This window comes from Crocodylus siamensis, chromosome 14 (assembly GCF_052110815.1).
Source record: "Crocodylus siamensis isolate JL-2025a chromosome 14, ASM5211081v1, whole genome shotgun sequence".
NCBI classification, from domain to species: Eukaryota; Metazoa; Chordata; order Crocodylia; family Crocodylidae; genus Crocodylus; species Crocodylus siamensis.
Genome location: NC_143408.1, coordinates 16,051,629 through 16,073,232, shown reverse-complemented (window position 1 = coordinate 16,073,232; position 21,604 = coordinate 16,051,629). Strand labels below are relative to the sequence as shown.

Below are 21,604 nucleotides of genomic sequence, written 5' to 3'. Positions count from 1 at the left end.
GTCTCAGAACCTAAGAATAACAGACATAGGATAATCTATCTTTCTTATAAGGTCTCGTTCTGCTCTCTAAAAGTCTGAGATCAGCTTAAAACTAAAGAGGAGATTCATTTTCCCTTCCAAAATTTGTTCTCATTAATAGTGGTAACTATGGATATTCTTGATGTCTGTATATATATCCAGTCCCTTTTGAACCTTCCTTCTGCCTTTCTTCCTCGTTTTCTCTTTTCTTTCGGTCTCCTCCAAATTGTAGTTGGCACTGAGTATTTTAGATGCTTATCATGTAAAAGGAAAAAAAGAAAAAGAGCACCCTTCTCAAAAGCCGAAAGGCCTGTGACACCAATATGGACTTGGCAGCAATGATTAGACTGATGAAAGAGCATAAATGCCACTTTCAAGTTAACAGATGCACAAAAAAAAATCATCATTACACAGTGTGATATTAAATGGAAACATTTCAAAACAAAAAAATTATTTCCTTAAATGGGAATCAGAGTCTCCCTTTATTATTCTGATGTGAAATATTATGCCTAAGCATGTGCACGCATTAAAGCCTGGTAGATTGAAAAAACTCCCACTCAGTGTGGGAACATTATCAGGGCCCATGCAGTGGGGGAGTGCCTGGCTTGGAAGGAGTTTTTAGATCCTTTAGGTATGCAAGATGACACCATTATAAGAGCAAACCCATATAATGAATAGGGAGATTAATTTTTCTGTTCTTATACTGTGGTCATCATTGGAGGGCATTAAGCAACTGTGACTAACACCTGTCACGTATTTGTTTGTGTATCTTCCCCCCAGGGGGAGAAGCATACACCAGAAAAGGTGTTGTCTTGGAAGGATGGATGGACAGACAGACAGATTGATAGACAGCACCTTCACTGGCTATGTATCCACAAACACCCAAGCATATAATTTAGATGACAATCTGGCCCCAGATCCTCAGCCAATTATTGAATCTGCAGTTTCCTTGCCACTAATGGAGTCAGACTGATCTACACACTGAAGCACTGACCACTGCTTTTGAGTTGTTTTCTCCTTTTTTGTGATTTGAATATGACCTGATTTGGACCAGAGATAAAAATCGTAGTTTCTCTCATTCATTTCCCATGAGATCTGCAGCCCTCCTGCAGGTTTCCTCACATGCACACACATGTGGATTCATGTTTGTAGTATGGAAGACAAGAAGATCAGACCACAGAAATGGCCCTTGTACTTGAAGTCATGATGATCCTTGATTACTGTGGGACTTCATTTTGCTATCCTGGGCCAGTGTTACCCTTCATCCTCTGGGGAGGGCCTCAGAGTGAATGCCTGATAGGTAGAAGAGCACCCACTCCCAGAACAAACCTGGCTCAGGTCAGCTGTGGCCAGCAGTTGTTACGGTCCATCAGCTGTTTGGCCACTTGGTCACAGCCAGGAAGCTGCTAGAGAACAAGGGTCACTTTCTGTTGCATCGTTAGGTGTCTAAGTCCTACTTAGCATTCGACAGGTAGATGGACGAGGACCCCTTATGCTAACTTCAGATCCTATTTCCCTCTGCACGACTAGACGAACGTAACAGAGAGACAGGGGCTTTGTGTTCCTTTAAGGAAGAAACAGGCTACCAAGGGGGCACTGCAGGCCAGGCAGGTGCAGCAGGACAATTAGGCCAACTGGCGGGCACCTCCAGGCAGCCCAGGGAGTCTGCAGACAGGAAAGGGGCAGGGCCCTGGGGCTGGCTGCCCCAGGGTGAAGGGCTTCTGGTAGCAGGGCTCCTGAAGGGGCTGTGGTGCTGCCTGTGGATCCCCGATGAGGCTCGAGGAGCTCACTAGGATGTACCCCGGGGCTGGGGGCTATCCTAGCTAAGCGGTGAGGGAAAGTTTTCCCTCTTAAAAGGCAGAGGGCTGCTCTCCCTTTATGTTTATGTTAAGGCCCAGTCTTAGGTTTATATTATAACTAAACAGGTGGTTTAGAGTGGGATTGTACAGGTGGCGTATGGAGGTCCCATTAGTGCCCAGGGGAGCATGTAGTCACCTTAAGCCCTGCCAGGGGCAGGCTCAAGTGACTGTGGAGCCTGGAGCACGCAGCGACTGAGGCCACAGCCAGACAGGGGCCAGGGACCTGGCGCCTGGAAGGGCTAGACCAGATCTAGTGCCTCAAGGCCAGGTTCAACACAGCAGGCCCAGGATAAAAGGCTGAGAGAGAATAAAAGGGTGGAGGCCAAAGCCCCAGCAAGTGAACAACTGTAATATAATAAAAGCCTTAATCTGTCTGTCCATAACACTTTTGCCCAGCTGCGCATGCACCAACCTGCTGTGCTGGCCAAGCGGGTGAAGGCGGGCCCGGCTGAGTTAAAACAGGAGCCCCTCTGCCACACCACCTCTTCTTGCAGCCTCCCATGCAGGGGCTCCCCCACCCCACCTCCGCATATCAGAAATAAATAATTAGAAATAAGTCCATTGGGAATCGCAATTTAACAGCCTCCTCCAGCCTCCCCACAGCAGCTCCCTCAGCCACTTTCCCACCCCTGGCGGGGCAGCTCAGGAAAAGCGGGAGAGGGAGGCGGCAATTGGCTGCCCACCTGGACTGCGGGGACCCAAGTTTGCCCTGCTGCCAGGGAAGTTTGGTGGCAGGGAACACACGCCCCCTGCCTCCCTGCCTGTGATCACAGTGGCGGCACCCACCCAGCCCTGATGCCCCCCAGAACAGCCGCCAGAGAGGAGAGGGGAGGGGAGGCAGGCAGACAAGGGCCAGGCAGACATGGATCTGCGGGGAGGGGAGAGGAGCGGGGCTGGACGCACCTGTGTGGCCGCCCTTTCCCCATGCCCAAGGTTGTTGCCCAGAGCTCGTGGCCCCCACGAAACCACTGCCCCCCAGCCCTGCAATGGATCCAGCCCCACAACGCCCAGGGCAGGCCGGAGCTGGGAGCTGGAGCAAGGCCAGCCTTGGCTGCACTGACGGGCTGGAGGGGATGGAGCCCCTGGCACCCCCACCCTGGGTCATCCCTGCAAAGAGCCCCGCCTAGCCCGGGCATTTGGCTAGTACTGCATTGATACCGATGAGGCTTGGGGTGTGCTGTAGGGTAAGATTGGAGCCTTTAAGGCTTCACATGCCCAGCAGGGCACAGTTAACTAGAAATACCCAGTGAGGGGCATGGGATTAGAGAGGCCCCGGGCTGTGGGCAACCCCCCTCTTATTACTAGTATTCCATCAAGGTGTAGCAGGCGAGAAGGCAAGGCACCCTAGGGGCAGAGCGGAGCATCGTCAGGGATCCACCAGGGAGTGTCGTGGCTACCCCTGGGACCCTGATGTGCTACAACTTATCCTTCTGAGCCTACTCAAAAGGGATCCACTCTAGTCATGTACGTCTTGGTGCAATGCTATATACTGCCTGGAAAAATGTGTAACACCATGCAAGTATCTGAAACTGTAGCTGGAGAAAATAGTGAGGGGGGGAGGAAGGCCCTCTCACCTCTTAGCCTAGTGGTTTGGACACTGGTCTGTGGAGTAGGAGACCCAGGTCCCTCATCCCTTTGGCTAAAGGGGGCTTGAACCTTCTTCTCCCCGTGGGTCAGCAATGTCCCCTAACCACCAGACTGCGGTGAGCCAAGCCAGGGGGCTGAGAGCACCCTCTACCTCCACCTGTGCTGGAAGGGAGGATACCTTGGCGTATGCTCCCACCTTTCTACAGATAAAGAGAGGTCTTCAAGGTTCAAAGCTTGCAGTCCTGGCAATGGAGGTTGCAGCAGGTTGTCCTGATGGTAACAGAGAGCTGTGAGCACAGCTGTCACCGAGAACCAGTGTGCCCTGGTCTCCCTCCCTGACCAAAACCAATGATGTCTTCTGAAGGGAGCCCTGCCATACTTTGAGGTTGTTGGAAGAACAGGGTACTTTCATTCCCTGTAGAAAGGAAAGCAATTTAAAGAGTATCCCATCATACCCTTGAATCATTCCCAGTATACTGCATTAAGCACACTGCTTCCATTGACAGTGAGGAGCATTGTGTCACAACCCATGAAGCTGCTGAAAGTTTCATTTGGAAATGCCCCCCCCCCACACACACACACACACACATGGCTCAAACAGACCTGTTGCTCAATTCACAGGGGTCTTGGGCATCCACAACTGTAGTTAAAGCTCCCAGACACTTGCAGGGCAGGCTACAGGAGAACAGAGGACAGTGAGGGGGTAATACATGAACAGCAGGGCCATAGAGATACTCTGTGCCTTCTGGAGTGCAGCCTGACTACAGGTTCTCTCACTGCAGAGCACAAATCCAAGAAGGAATTGACATCGTCTTCTTGAGGCAGCTCCCAAGGGCACCGAGAGTTGGGAGTGCTTAGTGGGTCAGGAAGTCATCATACATAAACCAGAGCTTTGTGGCTCGGAGAAGAGCAAGCCTCTCTCATCACCCTCTGCAGAATCCAGCTTCTCGCTTTGTGTGTGTGTGTCTGAGTATGTGCATGTCTGTGCACAGTGTATGTAGGCATTGTGTGTGTCTGTGTGCTTGCGTGTTGAGCTTCTGCATTTATATTCACATTGTGTGTCTGTATAGGAGAGGGAGGTACTAATACGTGTGTGCGTGTGTGCATGTGTCTGGTATACCCTGGGTGCAGTGCATCTGGTATTTGTGCAAGTCTTTGTGAGTTCTGATGCATTTGTGTGTGTGAGCCATCTCTATGAAGATGATGCATACCATCACTGAGTGTATGTGTGCCTAAAGAGTTTTCCTTTCCCCCCAGCCCCTAAAATATGTGATCACTATTTTGTGCAGAGCTGTGTACTTCCCGTTTCTTCCACATCTTTCAGCCCTTTAGCTTGTATTGTTTCCAGCAGAGACAATCCCTGATTTTCTAACCTCCCAAGTATTGGCACTCAGCCCCTCTGCTACTGCCTCTGCCTGGTTTTAGCACAGATTGTGGACAGGAAAACAAAGAAGGCAGGGAGAAAGCAAGTGGAAATATGGGAGGAAAGAGAAAAATCCATGGGTCTAAGCTGAACTGTGGCTGCCTGAATGATCCAGTGACTTGTAGCGCACCTCACAGGGAGACCACAACCATGGTGACTTACTCGCCATTCACAGCTGCCATGAATAGACAGATTGGTGGGTGATGGTCTGAGTGCAGGTATTTAAGAGGTACAACTATCTCAGGCTCTTTTGCTAACAGCTGCTTTCCACAGTGGCAGGGTGGGAGAAGAAGGAAATGGCTGGATGTTACAGTGTGCGTGAACAGTACAAGCTGCTCTTTTTGGCACGATTCCTGATGCGCAGTCTCAGCCTCTGGAGCTGGGAAGAGAAACCCAGCTCCAGAGCAGCAGCTGATGAAGGTGCCAGAGCCGAGATCAGGGCTGAAGTGTCATCCAGTGCCAAAAACAGCAGCTGGGGACTTAGGACACTTGCACTGTGAATAAGCCACTTTCCATCTTCATGGTTTTGTTTCCCCTCTTTGTCTTATTGGTGGAAGAACCGTGTCTGGAGCAGGTTTGCACAACCCCGAGCACAATGGAGCTCCCCATGGCACACTGAAGGAAACAGAGTGTGCATGAGATCTAACCAAGTGCTGCAAGTGAGCCCTCCCATTGCTCTTGCACTGCTTTACCTTAGATCAGCAGGTGACACAGCAGGTGTTGGAAGGCCTCCAGATGGCTGGTGCTTGCTCCACATGGAGCACTGTCATTGCCCCATTGCTCTTCCAAAGGCAGTGTCCTTCTCAGAGGCACATACCGGGCTGACCACCCAACAGCAGGCCTGAGACTTCGTAGAGGTTACTAGGTCCTCTGCTTCCTGGAGCAAAGGAAGTACCATGGGCTCAAAGCCACTGTCTGTGTTGGGAACAGTATCACAGTGAAGCAAAGTGACCTGACCAAGGTCATGCAGCAGGTCCATCAGGAAAGGCAGAAACAGGGCTCCAACTCTTGGGTCTCAAGCCCAAAAAACCACATGCCTTCACTAAATTTTTGTTTTGGGAATTCTGGGCTTCTGGCACTAAAGGGTAAAGCCATCGCATTGCTTACCTACCTGCCAATTAGCATACACAGTAGACAGCCTGGCTGTGCAAGTGATAGGGCAGCTGTGTGACGCTGCAGTAGCCTACACTTACCTGTGTGAACACTCATGGGTTTTCACTGTCTCTCTGCAGACCCACCTCTCGTGAACCTCTCAGTAGAGCCCCAGCCTGTCCTGGAGGACAACACGGTGAAGTTTCACTGCTCTGCAAAGGCCAATCCTGCAGTAACCCAGTACAGGTAAGACTGCCTCGGTTGTCAGCTGTTCTTTGTGGGCAACAAAGCCCCCTCCTGGAGTGCTGCTTCTCTTTGAACAGGTCCCTGGCTGGCTACAGGCCAGCACTAGCTCTGGAAACAGGTTCTGGTCTCCCCTCCCAGCTGTGATGAGCCCTATCTGGGATGGCCAGGCAAAGCTCTAGCTGGAGCAGAGAGCTACCACCATTGTCTACTGAAATGCACCAGACCAACACGGGCTCCCCCTCCTGGCAGAGCTGCACTGCCCAGCAATGGGCCAGCGCTGTTTGACACTCCAGCAGCAATCCCTTGCGTCTCTGATGTTGTTGCTAATAGGCTTCCATTGTCTCTCCATCGGGCCGGCTGGTGCATTTTGTTGCATACAGCATCTCCTCAGTCAGAGGTTCACTGGCACTTTCAAGAGGATTACAGTCCTGGCACTGAGCTAGCGGAACCATCTGTTTGGGGATGCAACTAGCAAAACATAGGCACCGAATGAATGCTCTATTATGGGGAAGTTTGGTTTATTATATTTTTTTGCATAATCTTTTACATTTTGAAAGATACAACTTCATTAGCATCTCTGTGTATCTCCTAACGATCACGCGCCTGGCACCCGCCTCTCAGCCCACTTAATCGGATCAGCGCAGAGCAAACCTCAGGCACTCAGCAGAGACTCCAGATCAGGAGAAGACCGTATGGCCTAGAGCATGGATTTTTAGGGCTTGATTCCAGGGTAGCTGTCAGGGGATCCTCACTGCAGCATTGCCCTAAGTTGGGGAGGAAGATCTTGGCCTGATCATGAGGCTACACAAAGGAAGGTTGTAGGTGGTAGGTCACAATACAGAAAAGGTTGAGGGCCTTTTCGTGTAGATCATAAACTATGTGTAAGTGTTGGCAGTGGGGGAGCACAACATCATGCTACCACTGCCGCTTGCACAGCTGCCAGGTCCTGGCTCCAGCCAGGTTGCAGCCCTATGCCCTGCTGTCAGTGCAGAAATTTGCCCTATGCCCCTCCATTGGTGCAGAAATCAGGGGGAGGGGAGGGGCACATGCCCCCTGTGCCTCCCTTCCACCTATGCATTGCCTATGGCGTAGAGGTCAGAGGTGAAAAAGGACTGGGAACACATGAATTCTGGTCTTAAATTTGAAATTGGCCTTGGGCAAGTCAGTTAATCTGACTGTTTGTCAGTTTTTCCATCTGTGGAATACAGATCCTCCCTTCCTCCCAAAGGGCCTGTATTGGGTAGTTAATTAATGCTTGTAAAATCAAGGGTCATATGGTCCAAGAGTGGGTGAGAGGTGTCTTTTGCCCCAGGATCTAAACATTTTGCTTTTAAACCTGCCCCTCTAAGTCTTCAAGCCCTTATGAGTCTGTATGTGAAATTGGTATGCAGAGTCTGCCTGAGTCTGCAAGCAGCCTGAAACAACAGAGCTGAAAAAGGCCCATTTACCCGCAGGAGGTGAGGATGCTGAATCCTACTGGTGCTGGATCCTAAATGTCAAAGGGGTTGAGAGGTATCATGTGGAGCAGTGCTGGGGGTGTCAGCAGGCTCAGAGTTCTTACCCAGCTCTTCTGGGTTATTTCATCTCAAGTCTGTTTGTCCCCTGTCTACACTTTCCCCCACCCCCGGCTCCTCATGCATGACATGAGATGGACGCATTGGGCCTGTGGTCTTTCCATATGCTGTGCACTATGTAAACATTCAGTATTAGTGAGATCTTTTATTGTTTCATTGCTGCTTGTAGTATGTAAGAAAGGAAAGAGGCCTCTGCACCATCTTCTCAGGGCAGATGCTTTTGGTAGCAGGACCCCACCTGGGGCTGTGAGCAGAGACGAGAAGAATGGAGCTCTGATCCTGGAGCTAGAGACTCTGAGGAACGGTGGACTTCATTAATTATCACCAGTCTCTGCATGAGCTTCTCTAACCCAGCCCAGGAAAACTGAGCTCAGCTATTCCCCCTCCAAGGAGGTCATATTTAGGACTTTGGGTTTGATTTCCATGTAACCTCAGCCAGATCAGATTCCCAGCTGAAGCTATTCCAGTGCAGGACCCTGTGATTTCTTCAGGCATGTCTACCTGGTCCCTGGCAGGCTGTGAACCTGCCTGTTGTGTGCATGCTAACACTCTCAGTTGAGCCCATGTAGTCACACTGGAGTGGCACTGAGCATGTGCCTGGCTCCGCTCCAAGGTCCTCAGTCTCGGATTTGCTTAGAGCCACTCTAAGGTGGTTACATTGCCTCATTCCTGGGATTTGGAAAGCACTGAGTGGGAACAAGTAGATGCAGTGTGCCTCAAAGTGAGCTTCTGGGTACAGCGCAGAGGTGGTGCAGAGATGTCCTTTGTACTCCCCTGCTGCTCACAAACAATGGCTTTCCCCAGTTGGAGCTCTTGGGACAGTGGCCAGTATGGCAGGCATGGTAGCCTGCAGGATCTGTCTTGCAGTTTCCTGGCCAGGACACTGGAGCAACAGAGGAAGAGGCTGCATCCATGAAGCATATGAAATGCTTGGATTCACTTTCAGCTTCATGAAAACCAAGATACATTACCAGCCTACCCCAAGCCAACCAGCCGCTTCCCCACATATTACAATTAGAAGAGAGTCCTTGGAGAATGTTGAGCATTTTCCCTACCTGGGTAGTCACAATGCCCAAAAAAGTAAACATAAAGGATGAATTTCCCCACTGAATAAATCTGCCAGTCTTAACTTAGGACATCTCTGAAATCATGTCTTCAGTAATCATGATATCAGGACCCAAACCAAACAGCTTGTCTACCAGGGTGTTGTCATCCCTACCCTGCTGTTTGAGTGTGAAACCTGGACATATGAGGAGAGGCTACGGGACCTGAACCTGTTCAGCCTCCACAAGAGAAGGCTGAGGGGGGATCTTGTGGCCTGTTATAAACTAGTCAGGGGGGATCAGCAGGCATTGGGGGAGTCCCTGTTCTCCCGAGCACCGCCAGGAGTGACCAGGAATAACGGTCACAAGCTGACAGAGGGAAGGTTTAGGTTAGATATCAGGAGGTGCGACTTCACTGTCAGGGCGGCTAGGGTCTGGAACCAGCTTCCAAGAGAAGTGGTGCAGGCTCCTACCCTGGAGGTGTTTAAGAGGAGGTTAGATGAACATCTTGCTAGGGTCGTTTGACCCCTGTACTCTTTCCTGCCATGGCAGGGGGTCGGACTAGATGATCTGCTCAGGTCCCTTCCGACCCTAGAAACTATGAAACTATATCTGCAACACCTGAAAACCTTGGAATGTTACTATCAACGTCTTTGGAAAATCCTCTATATCGGTGTATCAGTGGTCACCAACCAGATGATCGCGATGGACTGGTCGATTGACTGGCTGAGCCCCCCAAGACTGATATCGACTGTCAGAGGCTCTGCAGTCAGGAGCAGCAGGACGTACATGGGGAGTGGCCAGGACACAGTCCGGGAGTGGCAAGACGCATGTGGCTGGGCTAAACTGTGCCCCCTGCTGCCAGGACCGGGCCAGGTGAGTGGGATGATCCCTCTCCATGCCCCCTGCCACTAGGTGAGTGGGGCCCAGGCCAGGCTGGGTCAGGGGAGAGTCATGCAGTAGGGCTCCTGCTGCTGCATGTACCCCAGTGGAGGCCCAAGGGGCACGTGCCCCCTGGTCTGTGTTCAGGGTGAGGCAGCTGCTGCTGCATACTGGGCTTTGCGTCCTGAGCCCCCCTGCAGCCACTCAGAATGCAAAGCCCAGTGCACAGCAGCAGCTGCTTCACCCTGCACATAGATTGGGGGGGCATGTGCCCCCCAAGCATAGATGGCAGAAGGAGTGGGCTAACAGGGTTCAGCCCACCCAAACATGAGGCAGCAGTAGGGCCACAAGGCAACGCACCTGCAGGCTTCTGGTGGCTGCAGCAGGGGTGGGGAGGGAGGCATAGTGGGCATGTGCCCCCGGATCGGCATGGGGGAAGGCAAGCTGCAGCTGGGGTCAGGGGCCGGGGCTAAGTCAGGCTCTTCCTGGTGTGGGACACTGGGCCAGGCTGCACTCAGGGCGGGTGGCAGTGGTGTTGGGAGCGGGGGTACAGGGTGGGTGGGGGCTGCAGCTACTCCAAAATTCACTGTAGCCCCCTCCCTGACCTTCCTCCCAGTGCCACCGCCGCTAGCCCCAAGAGCAGCCCAGCCCAGCCCAGCCCAGCCCAGCGCCACCCCTGCTGGAACAAGGCCAGCTTAGCCCTGACCCCAGGCTGCAGCTGCAGCCCTCCTTCCCCCATGCAGACCAGGGGGTACACACCCCCATGCCCTCCTGGAGTATGCGCCAGCTGCCCCCCTGACAAGCCACTCGCTGCTCTGTCCTGTGCCTCATTTGGGGGGGCTCAGCCTCCCCAAATAATTTTTTCTTCCTCCACCTATGCCCCTGGGCCTTCACCGGGTCCATGCACCTGGACAAGCCACCTGGACTCTGACCTTTCCCCAGCCTGGCCCAGCCAGGGTGCCACTCACCCCTGCTCCACTCCCTCCCTCACTGTGTGGTCCTTGATCTGCCCCATCCCCCAGACTGACCTGCTGGTTGGGCAGGGCGGGGGGGGGAGGGAGCATGGTAGATCCTGGGTTGCCCCTTACTTCAAAAAGTGATCTTCATCTTAAAAAGGTTGGAGATTACTGCTCTATATCAATTAGAACAAATTCAAGAGTTCTGGCTCAAACAAACACCACTAGCATCAAAGTAATGTTTATACAGCACCAACTCTGTTGGATACACCATGTCATAAGGATGCCTGACAACCAGCTCCCAAAACAGGTCCTGTGTTCCCAATGGTCACTGCTCTAGAGGTGGGCAAAAGAAGAGGTTCAAGGACACCTTGAAGGCCAATCTGAAGAAATGCAATACTAACATCAATATCTGGGAGACTCACGTTCTGAATTGTTCCCAGTGGTGCTGTGAAGTTCTACAAGGCATTGACTATTTTGAGCAAACTCAGCTCACTATGGAGGCAAATAGGCAAGAGAGAGAAAGGGAAAGAGCTGTGATCCAACATCAGTGGGATCCACTCCTTCCTCCTGGAACTGTATGCCACGTCTGCAGTCGAACGTGCAGATCTCAAATTGGCCTCTTCAGTCATCTCTGGACTCCCCTGTCTAGTGGAGGACTCATCTTCATATTGCGGGATTGCAACAACATGCAGAGAACCCATCACATCCTGAGCAGGCTGGACCAGGACTTAAGTAGTATAGTCAATATAGCGTGCAAAGCTGATCAGTAAAACCCACAGTCATAGCTCTGACATGATCAGTGTTGCTCCTTGTGACTAAGGACACAGCAACACCCACAGGAAGAGTAGCCACTGGGCAGAGAGCTCCCCTCAGGTGTTACCTCCCTTGTAACATCCACCCAAGCACCAGCATGAGAAGGAGGAGAAAGGACTGGATAGCCTGTGAGCAGTATCCTGCCACTATGCTCAGGGATGCTGGGACAATGCAGTCTCTGGCAGATGGTGCTCTCCACTCCTGCAGCAGGGACTGTGACTGGGTAGACAAGTGTGATGAAAAAGAAACACAGATTCAAGTGGAATCCGATTATACATGCTTTGAACTGTTTCCTCGGCTCTGATTGACATGGCTTATCCTGAATGCAAAGCTGTTGTATGCACCCCACCTATCCTGCAGTCCTGGCAGATCTAGCATAGCCGTGAAAAATAGCAAAGAAGAGAAGTTGGTTACATCTCTGTTCTTACCTATGATCCCCTAATTGTCCCGAGAGGAGGATTCTTAGAAACAGCACACTGCAGCATCAGGTTTAGCAACAAGCATTTCCCACATGGTCAAGCTACTATCCTACTACCTTCTCCTTTTGATATCCTAGGAAAACAGGACTGAGGGCTGGCACAGGCCTGCGGTGTCCTTGAGTCCAGTCGTCTGCTATCGCAGACGCTCCGTCATCTAATTCTGTTCAGAAACCATCAAGCTCTGCCTTTAACCCATTCAGGTCGTTTGTCCTACTGCTTCTGGCTGTGATGGACAAAAACCTCCTGGTTCCAGCCAATGGGTATTTACCTGCCAGCCCCTGCCCAGATTCAGGTCTTCCCCTCCCTTTCCACGGACCACACAGCTTCTCACCCCCCTACCTCCAACTACCAGCATTTCCTTCCAGCACGTGTCCGTATGGCTGAGCTGTACTAATCAGCCCCTTCCATGCTTCTTGGCTGGGAGACAGAGCATCAGAGAGAATCACTGGCTCTGTTTGTCTGTCCAGCAGCCTCAGTGGAGAAACCTATTTGCAGTCACCACCGCTGAGGCCTCTTTTCTATCCCAGCTATTCCTAACATTTGCCAAAAGGAGGGCATCCTTTCCTTCTTTCCCTGCTAGATCAGCATAGTCCTGACAGCAAGAGCTCCAAACTCAGGCTTTCCCCTTCTCCCACCCGCCGGGGATAGTGTTGCTGGATAGGCCCAGTTGCCTGCTCCCCCCATGTCTCTGGGGGATATCTCGTGTCCAGTTGGTTCAGGCTGGCATGAAGATGAAGCCTGTGGCCACTTATCTAGCATTAGCTGAATGGCTTCCCCCTGCCTGCTGCCCAAGCTGAGGCATTTGCAGCATGATACTCCCTTGGGGGAGAAGTGGAGCTGGCTGTAGCTTTGCCTCTGCAATGTGGTGTTTGCCATGCAGCGCCACCTCTCCAGAGAGCTCCTGTGTTTGTGTCAGGGCCCAAGCTCTTAATTTGAGCTTATTCAAGCGCATCCAAGCATTCGCTTCAAAGGTTGGGGCTTGTTAGAAACCGCAGCCGCACGCTGCCCCATTTACATCTTGCTGTTGCAGCTCCGGAGAGCAGCAAAGGAAACTCTCAAGCCCTCGGACTTGCTACAGCCTCAGCGCCAAGGACATCATGGATCCTATCCTGGAAGGTGGTGACCTCTTCCCTGGAAGGTGGTGACCTCTTCCTGGTGACCTTGGAGCGGAGCCCGCACGCTCACGCAAACACACAGCGAAGTCATGACCCCCTGTGCTGCAGCAGCCCACACCCACCAAGCAAGCCTAGCGCTTATTATTCCTTCCACTCCATGTCTGATTGCCACCCCGGCTGTTGTCAGTGCAGCAGCCTGCAAACGCCAGTTGATCTATGGAGTCTGAGAGACCCCCAGCACGGCTCCGCCGACTTCAACAGAGCTCTGGCAAATTCCACCAGTTGAAGATCTTGCCCTTATTGTATTAAGTCCAGAGGAACTCATAGGATGTGAATGTAATGTTAAGCCCAGTTCACAATGTCTCCCTGCTGTAGCTCTCATCCGTCTGTCCAGCACAGACATTGTGTTAGGGCTAAGCAACAGCAGACAGGGATCTTTTATATGATTTATCTACAAAGTGCCATATGCTTCATGCTGGAGGAATATCAATAATGAGCTGGTATTGTTGTAGCACAGAGCAGCGTGTGAATGAGAATGGGAGGGAGACGGGGCAGGTAGAGCTGTTCCCTGTGTTAGCGCCGGGTCTTTGACAAATGCTCCACTGCAGGCAGAGGTGAGCTCCTAGCAGGAGTCGGTTCTTTTTCAGGGTGCCTAGCTGCTGATGGCACTGGGGTAGAGGGTGGGTCTGAGGGCATCGGCAGTGCTAGGCATGCTGGCTCGATTTCTTTTAGCAGACAGAGAGGTAGTTAGCTGTGTTAGTCTGAAGTTAGGCAGCTAGCAGGGTAGATTTGCCTCTTTATAGACTAACTAAATCAGATATATATAGCATGTTCTTTCACAGCATCTGATAAAGTGAGCTTGATCTCATGGAAGCTTATAGTTTACAAGCCCTGTCATACTATGGGGCACAGAGTTCATCACACATCCCTGCAAACACATTCCCTTCATCAGTTTTGAATGTGCTGCTTTTGTGCACCAGATGAGTGGTGAGCATTGGAAATGGCCCTTTTCTTGGAGCTGAGCCCTCTGCATACACTCAGTCATGGTCCCACCACAACACACTGAAGCCTCCACTGAGGTGAGGTCAACTATTCAGATCCATAATTAAACGTCCTTGTCCCCCAAAGGCTCCAGTCCAAACAAAAATGGGGGAACACAAAAGGATGTAATAGGAGAGGCAGGAATAGACCCCACATCTTCTACCCCATGGACCATGACACTCGGTAGTCTCAGCCCTAATGCATTCCAGAGGGACCAAGAGCTCTCCTATTCACAGCTGTAATCAGCTGTTCGGTGTGCCGGACTTGATGTTCTGTGCGCACACACACACACAAACATGCATTTATGTTTTTACAACAAAAAGTTAATAATAACAGAGCAGACACCTCTGGGGACAGGTTACCATGACCTACCGCCTGTTAGGCTTTTACAGCTTAATTAGTACAATCAAGTGCACTGGTAGCAGCTATTCCTGCTGGCTGGAAATACAGCTATCAGTGCAATAAAGCAATAATTGCATTCCTACTTACACAGAAGAGTTATTAATTTAAGAAGTCAATTAATGTCAAAGATACAAATCGCTGAGTTTCCATATTTATGGTTTAAAAAAAAAGCCAGCAAAGAGGCACATGAAGAGCTGGGCTGGGTGAACTTTCCCAGCAAGTGTCACCCCAGCATTGATTCATTCACACACTCCAAGGGGAAGCAGCTCCTCTGGCCTGAGTAATGAGGTGTTAGCCGCAGCCTGACAAAACTCCTGTATTAAGCTGCTTTTCTTCCATCAGCTTAAATAGCCTTATGTGACCTTTGTATCTCCCACTGCCCCAGTAACTCTGTGCAGTTTTAGACCCTATTTACTACTGAGACATGTTAGAGCAGCCTCAAGGCTGCTCTAATTTGTACTGCATATTAGTGGTCCCATCTCTGAATATCACCCAACCAAGGGAAGTTCAGCCTGCCCTCTTCCCTCCCACCATGCCCCATGCGCTGACAGCAGGGAGGCCTGTGGCATAGCATCCTATGGACTTACCGACATTGTGGCAGTGGCAGGTCCTGGCAAGGATAGGGCCAAGCGCACCCCACCCACCTGTATCTTCAAGCATACTCCAAACATGAAATACATCAGTTTGGCCTCAGTCTCTGAGTTGTCTGAGAGTATCCGCTAAGGACAAACTCAGCGTTGGCACTGGTGTACACGGAGGCTCAGAGCATGCAGGTTGGGGGAAGCTAGTGCCAGGGCCCACCATCTCCATGGAAGAGATAAGTCCTCTGCCACCTGAGGTTCCCCTACCCTGAAAGGGCTTCCTCATGTGCTGAGGTTTTAGGGTAACTGGTCCACTAACAACACAGGTGTAGCCCTGTAGTCTTCATTTGCCCTGGTGTGTGGAAATACCACAGGGGTTCATTGTCCCCTAATCCATGCCTGCCTCCCTGCTGTAGCACTGGCTTTTTTTTCCCCAGCTCATCTCTCTTTTCTTCCCTTCTCTGCCCTCTCAAGGCATGCTTCCTGGTTGTCTGTCCTCAGTTCCATAAAGTACTCTCCTTGCTTTCACAGTATTTTATAAGACCGTAAGAAATGCAGACCAATAGTCTATCTAGCCCAATATTCTGTGCCTGACAGTGGCAGAAATGGATGCTATAGGGGGAAAGCATTGAACCAGATATCTCTATTAAATATCCCTATTTAATGATATATTGAGTGATGAACTTTATATAAAAAATAATTGCACATTTTTATGAATTAGATTTTTCTTGTAAAAAAAAATGTGTTTTTTTTAAAAGCTTAAAAAATGCAGGTTCTTTGGGGGTTTTTTAGATTTCTTAAGTTCCATTAACATATTATCATCATGCAACACTTTTTTCCTGGACACCGGAACAAACTAAAGGGGTTTTTATAGTTTCCTTTCATAGAAGAGCTTTGATTAAGTCTGTTTGGTTTTATGTTAAAGGATCACAACACGAAGCATGTGACAAATGGTGGGTCACTAAAATGCCGCTGCCTCTGATGGAGAACACAGCAGCTCCCAGACAAAAGCCAGCAATTTAAGATAGCAAGTGAAGAAGAACAGTAGATCCCCTTGAAACTGCAGTGGCAAGTAGGCGGGCAGGATGTAACTTCCCCAGCTGGTATACCATCGGGACCTAGGGGTTAATGGTGTTTGAGTTCCTTAGTGACTGTTAGCAGGCAGGACCTTGTCTTATCCAAGCAGTGGTTGACAAGATTTTCCAAAGCTATATGACTCAAATTGGATGCCCAAAATGACTAGTGACCAGACAATCCCAACACCACTGCAGGCCCCAAGCCCCAAGGCTACCTCCACTGGTCTTGGCTCAGATTTCTGGCTGTGGGTGAAAATGTCCCTTTGTACAGTTCATCATTGAGGACATTGAAAAAGGAGTGTCACGTGACTCAGCACAACACAGGGTAAAGGATGTGGTGGTTCTCTAGGGCTCTCAATAAGAAGAGTGCAAGAGAATGACATTTTCTTATAAAAATCAACACATTTTATCTAAGCAGTTCACGCTTTTGGAGTTGTAAGCCTGGAAAACATTCACAGACCAGGCTTCTGAGCCTCATCTCTGCCCTGGGAAGGAAACCATATTGAGGAATGGAACATACATAAACCCACAGGATGCAGGCATGGGTCTCAGAGGCATCAGAGAGCAGATGAATATGAAATCAGCTCTTGGTTTAAGTCCTGGCATCCCTAGGGTCATGCATCTCATACAACTCAATCTCTCCAGAGATGAGCCTCTGGTTGTAAAGGAAGACTTCAGTTAGGTGATCTTATGAGATCTGAGACTAGAGAGAATGAACACTGTCAACTTGCAAGGAAATAAATATATAAATGAAACTAGGATCAGGAAAAAAAAGAGATGTCTTTTGGGTTTTTTTTTCCTTAAGCAACTGAGCTGCTCTGATTTATTTTATGTGGTTTCTCTCACTCTCCAATAGAAATATCAGGTCTTGGTCTTCCGCCGACATTTATTTTTAATACCTCCCTATGTGTTTGTCAGTAAACAATTCTGAGTACAGAGGAAATGGCTAAACAATATAAATCCCCTTTTCTGGGCATGCATCCACTGCCAGGAAGAGCCAGTACAATCTGTCACCTCTTTTCACACTACACCACTGCTTTGCAAAACTGGTGCCTGTATTCTCCAGGCATAACAGCAGAGGCCATAAGGCTGGCAAAGTGCGTTTGTTCACGAGAGCATACTGGGTGCCTCCATGTGCACAAATCTTGCTTGTGCACTATGCAGATGTCCCCACTGGCAGCCTCAGTGCGTCTATTTGTGCCCCTAGACACATACCTTCTTGTGCATACCTATGCTAGGTGCATCATTTGTGAAGCAAATTCATCACCCACAGCCCTGCCACAAAGGAAATAACTCAAATCTAAGTGAAGTTACTCCATGAAAACTATGTAGTAACGTTAGCAGAGCCAGGAGTCAGAATACAGGGTCTCCGCCTTTCCAGGGCATTATCCCTCTCATTGACATTGAACTACACTCCATCCTGCTGGCTGTCCTCCTTCTGGCTCTACGTATCTTCCTCTCTCATCTACCTAGTAGGCAGATTCAAAAGGAGAGTTGGAGAGAGCCATAGGCAATGCCTAGCCCTTCGCTCAGCGATTAGAGCACTCTGCTGGGATATAAGGAGGTGCAGGCTCAAACTCTAGCCACTAAAGTACAGGGGCTTTTCTCCTCCAATTTTGCACTGGGCAAGTATGTGCATGGATGATCCTGTTTCACCACGGGGAAAATAAAAGCTGCCTAAGCACCACTTAGGCATGTAAAGGTGAAGTAGGATTCAGTCTTTAGTGATCAAGTCACTGTTCAGCCCCTGCATGGGGTGGCCGACAAAGGGAACACTCAAAGCCTCCCATCAGAGTCTTAAACTGCCGACTCCAGGACTAGCCCTAACCCTGTCCAACAGTCCTACCCTGCTCAGAAGGATATTCCAACATTTCGTTGCTTTAATAACCAGAAACCTTCTCTTGGCATCTCCTTTAAAATTATTCATGAGCAGTTTATACATGCTTGAACTAATACCAGATCTAATGCCTAAATAGCTTTTCTCCCTTCCTTGTATTTACACTGAATGTATTTGTAAAGGGTAAATACACCCGCCTCAAGCTTGCTAGGCTAAACAAGCCAAGCTTGTGATATCTGTTTTTGGACCCCCTGTCTAGTTGGGAGAGCTGGTGGACAAACTACCAGCTACAAAGTGCCTGTCTTCAGGTCTTGGAGAGAAGCAGCTACAGGCTAAACCAAAGAACAGAAAAAACAATGGCTTATGTTTAATGTGTAAGTGAAAACAGTCACTTAAAGCAAGGCTGTCCAACTTCTGAGTGGCCAGGGCCCACACATCCCTTGGGCCACACGCTGCACTGTGCACCCACACTCTCACAGCATAGAAGCCTCGCTGTGCCACATGGGTTGCTCTCAGTGCCCCACCAAGGGGTCCCTTAACCCTGCAGGCTACACCGCCCTGCCCTGTCTGCCCTGCCGTGTCCTCAGAGGCAGAGGCAGGAAGCCAAAGCTGGAGGAGGGATGCAAGCCCAGAGGCAACAGCATCAAGAGAGCAATGAGAGGAGTCACATGGTGTCTGGATGGGGAGCCTGGGTGGGTAACCCCTCGAGGCCACATGTGGCCCACAGGCCACCATTGGGATAGCCCTGACTTAAAGGCATGGAGGATGGCTGTGACATAGCACCAAAGAAAGATGATCTGAAGTAGCTTCAAAGCTGGGGGAATGCATGGCCACTCTCCGTTCCTTTAAGTGACTGCTTTCTTTTACATGGACCCAAGAGAGGGCAGGGGAGAAAGCAAGAGGGGCTATGTACCATTCATATAGTTCATTGAGATACTATTGCTCTGAAAGGGAGCAACCCTGAGTTCCATCCTGAGTCTTTTATACCCAGGGGGCAGAAATCTCCCCAGGGCTGCTCTTTGTCTATTTTATCCCCTGACTATTAAATACAAAGGGCAGTGGCTTGGCCTCAAAAGGAGCAGTGGAGCAGCATGTGGGCAGTGAATAGCCTATAATACAGTGGTTAGACCTCCCCCCGCTGCTTGGGAAGCCAGAGTTACAGGTTCACAGCCTCTCCGGGTGAGGGGTGGCCTAGAGCTCAGGACATTTGATGCACAAAAAGAAACAGCATTTGTGCTAGAACCCCCCATCCACTCCGAAGCACAGCCCTACAGCCCAGGTGGGATTAGAAGAGTGAGTGAGTAGAGCAGCACAGAAGAGTGAGATCTTTAGATCCTCCATTAACAGTGGTCAGGTCCATACTGAAGTAGGATGCATGCAGTGAAGGTCAATACCCCTTTGTACTACATGCTATAATTTACTTAGTAAAAGGCAGGCACTCTCCTGAATAGCTTCTAGGTGAATGAGGCAGGATAGATAGGAAATGTGAAGTGTGCCATTGAAGGTCCTGCTGGGTGGCCAACCTAGAATTTGGACCTCCTTAATGCCAGGTTAATGCCTTCACAGCAGGACTGCCCACCCCCTGATGATACCACCCAAACACTAGAAGAGCCGTCACTGGAAGTGCCCTCTGGCAAGGGATGGGGTATCCAAGCACAGCCTTGTTGTGCTGCATATGTTGGCTCTGTTCTGTGACTTAAGGCCCTTTCTGCAGGGCTGCCAGTCCATCCCCTTTCACTGCAGCTGACTGGATGGTTTAAACTTTAAAGGGATGCTAAATTTCATGGGCAGGATTGCTGGTCTCAGAATATGCCCCGGAGCCTGTCAAGGGCCAGGATTCCCCCTAGCCAGCAGCCTCCCGAGCATGTCCTTTGCTTGTGTTCTCCTCACAATGATGGAGAGTTGCTGCAAAAGCCCAGAAAGCGAGGCCAAATTAAACTAATCTGGACCTTTCAACCCCATTGGCTTGAGCAAAGCAAAAAGGACTGAGCATTTAATAGGTTCATGCATCTTCCTTGGCACCGTGTTGAAGGGACAAAGAGGGACTCCCTAGAAGGAGCCAGCTCTGACCTGCTGGCCTGCCACAGAACACAGCCATTAAGACTTTATGGGAAGTCCAGCTTGGCTAACAGAGACAAATGCCCTCTGCAGAGAGGAAGGAGCTGGCCTGCAGAAAAGGTCCTGTATTCCTGAAGCTGGAGTGGAAAGAAAGCTCACACACTTCCCCCCACAGCCCAGCAGCTTCCAAAGGAATGGATTCAAATAGGATGCAGCTGGCCTTGCTTGAGGGCAGGTCCAGCAGTGTGGGTGAGGCAACTGCTCGTTGGTCCCAGTGGGAGTGGAAACGATCCGTGGGCTTCAGCCAGGATAAGCACGGGGTAGGCTTAAGGCCTTAGCAGACAATACTGTAACACTTGCAGAATCATCGTTACACCAGTGAAAACAGTCCTGGACATACAGTGCCAACCCTAGACAGAGGCAGTTTCACCCAATCCAGGGATAATGGCCCTGAATGAACCCGGGTCAGCAGTCTACTGGCATAAGTTATACAGGTTTAGCTTTCATCTGCCCATGCCAATCCTGATACAACTCTTTGCTTATGAGAAACAGGCTGTAACCTATCTTCCCCCCATCCCCACTCTGTTGCTTTGTGGTAAGGTGCAGTAATACTGAGTCACAGGGCAGAGCTGGAGCCCAGGCAGAACCATGTTCCACTCCCTGCACATCCCTGTGATGGGCACCAGTTCCATGGGCAGGGTCCGGCCGGTGCCCACAGAACCAGTGCCCACAGCAGGGGAGTGCAGGGAGTGGAACATGGCTCTGCCCTGGGTCCTGTGCTTGTCACTGCCCAATGATCCCGGCCCCAGCCCCACCTGTCCCAATCCCAGACACCACTTTCCCCCCACCCATAGCCCCATCCCATCGGCCTGGCCGAACGCACCCTGCCCATAGGGGTCTCAGGCCATTCTCCATGCAGACCCAGCCTGCCCACCCACTCAGTCCAGCATCCCTGCAGTAGGTGCAGTGTGGGTGGGCCAGGGTGGCTAGGCAGTGGGACTGGGTCTGGTGGGGGTGGGAGACACTGGCAGCAGCCACTGGAAATGTGTGGGCACTGCTGCAGGGGCTGCTGGGAAGCCCAGTCCAGCTGCCACACTGCTGTGCTGCTGAGCCCCATGGACTACAGCTCCCAGTGCACCCAGGAGTTGCATGTGGTCCCACCATGGGCCAGGTAGAATCACTTGGTGGGCCAAATTCAGGCCATATTTTGACCACTCCTCCTTTGGCTGTGGACAAACCTGCTTGAATCCTGGTGTTAGCTCTCCTCGGACTGCTAGTTGTAGCTCTGCATGCTGCTGCCTTCAGAAAACTTGTGTTCTTGAGCTGAGGCCCTAATCCATCCTCACTGCGAGCATGATTCCTTCAGAGCTGTGGACAGGGAAGGTGATGGGAGCTGTAGGCACTGGTTTGTAGCACTTCATTCTTAGGCTTTAATTCTCTTTGTGTGGGGAAGAGGGTCTCTGGCTGATTCCCAGGGGCCCACAAATAATGGCACACTTTCCAGCTTTCTCCTTTCATC

The 21,604-nt window shown here is 50.6% G+C and overlaps 1 protein-coding gene across 6 annotated transcripts in view; it reads left to right on the top strand.

Moving 5' to 3' along the window:
• The window catches only part of KIRREL3 (kirre like nephrin family adhesion molecule 3), an 839,191-nt gene that overhangs the window by 650,812 nt on the left and 166,775 nt on the right, over window positions 1-21,604 (top strand). For all 6 annotated transcript variants that reach the window (XM_090027372.1, XM_090027369.1, XM_090027368.1 and 3 more), the window contains one exon: window positions 6,120-6,225. In XM_090027372.1, coding sequence (XP_089883498.1) covers window positions 6,120-6,225 — 106 coding nt within the window. The remainder of the gene's footprint in view (window positions 1-6,119; window positions 6,226-21,604) is intronic.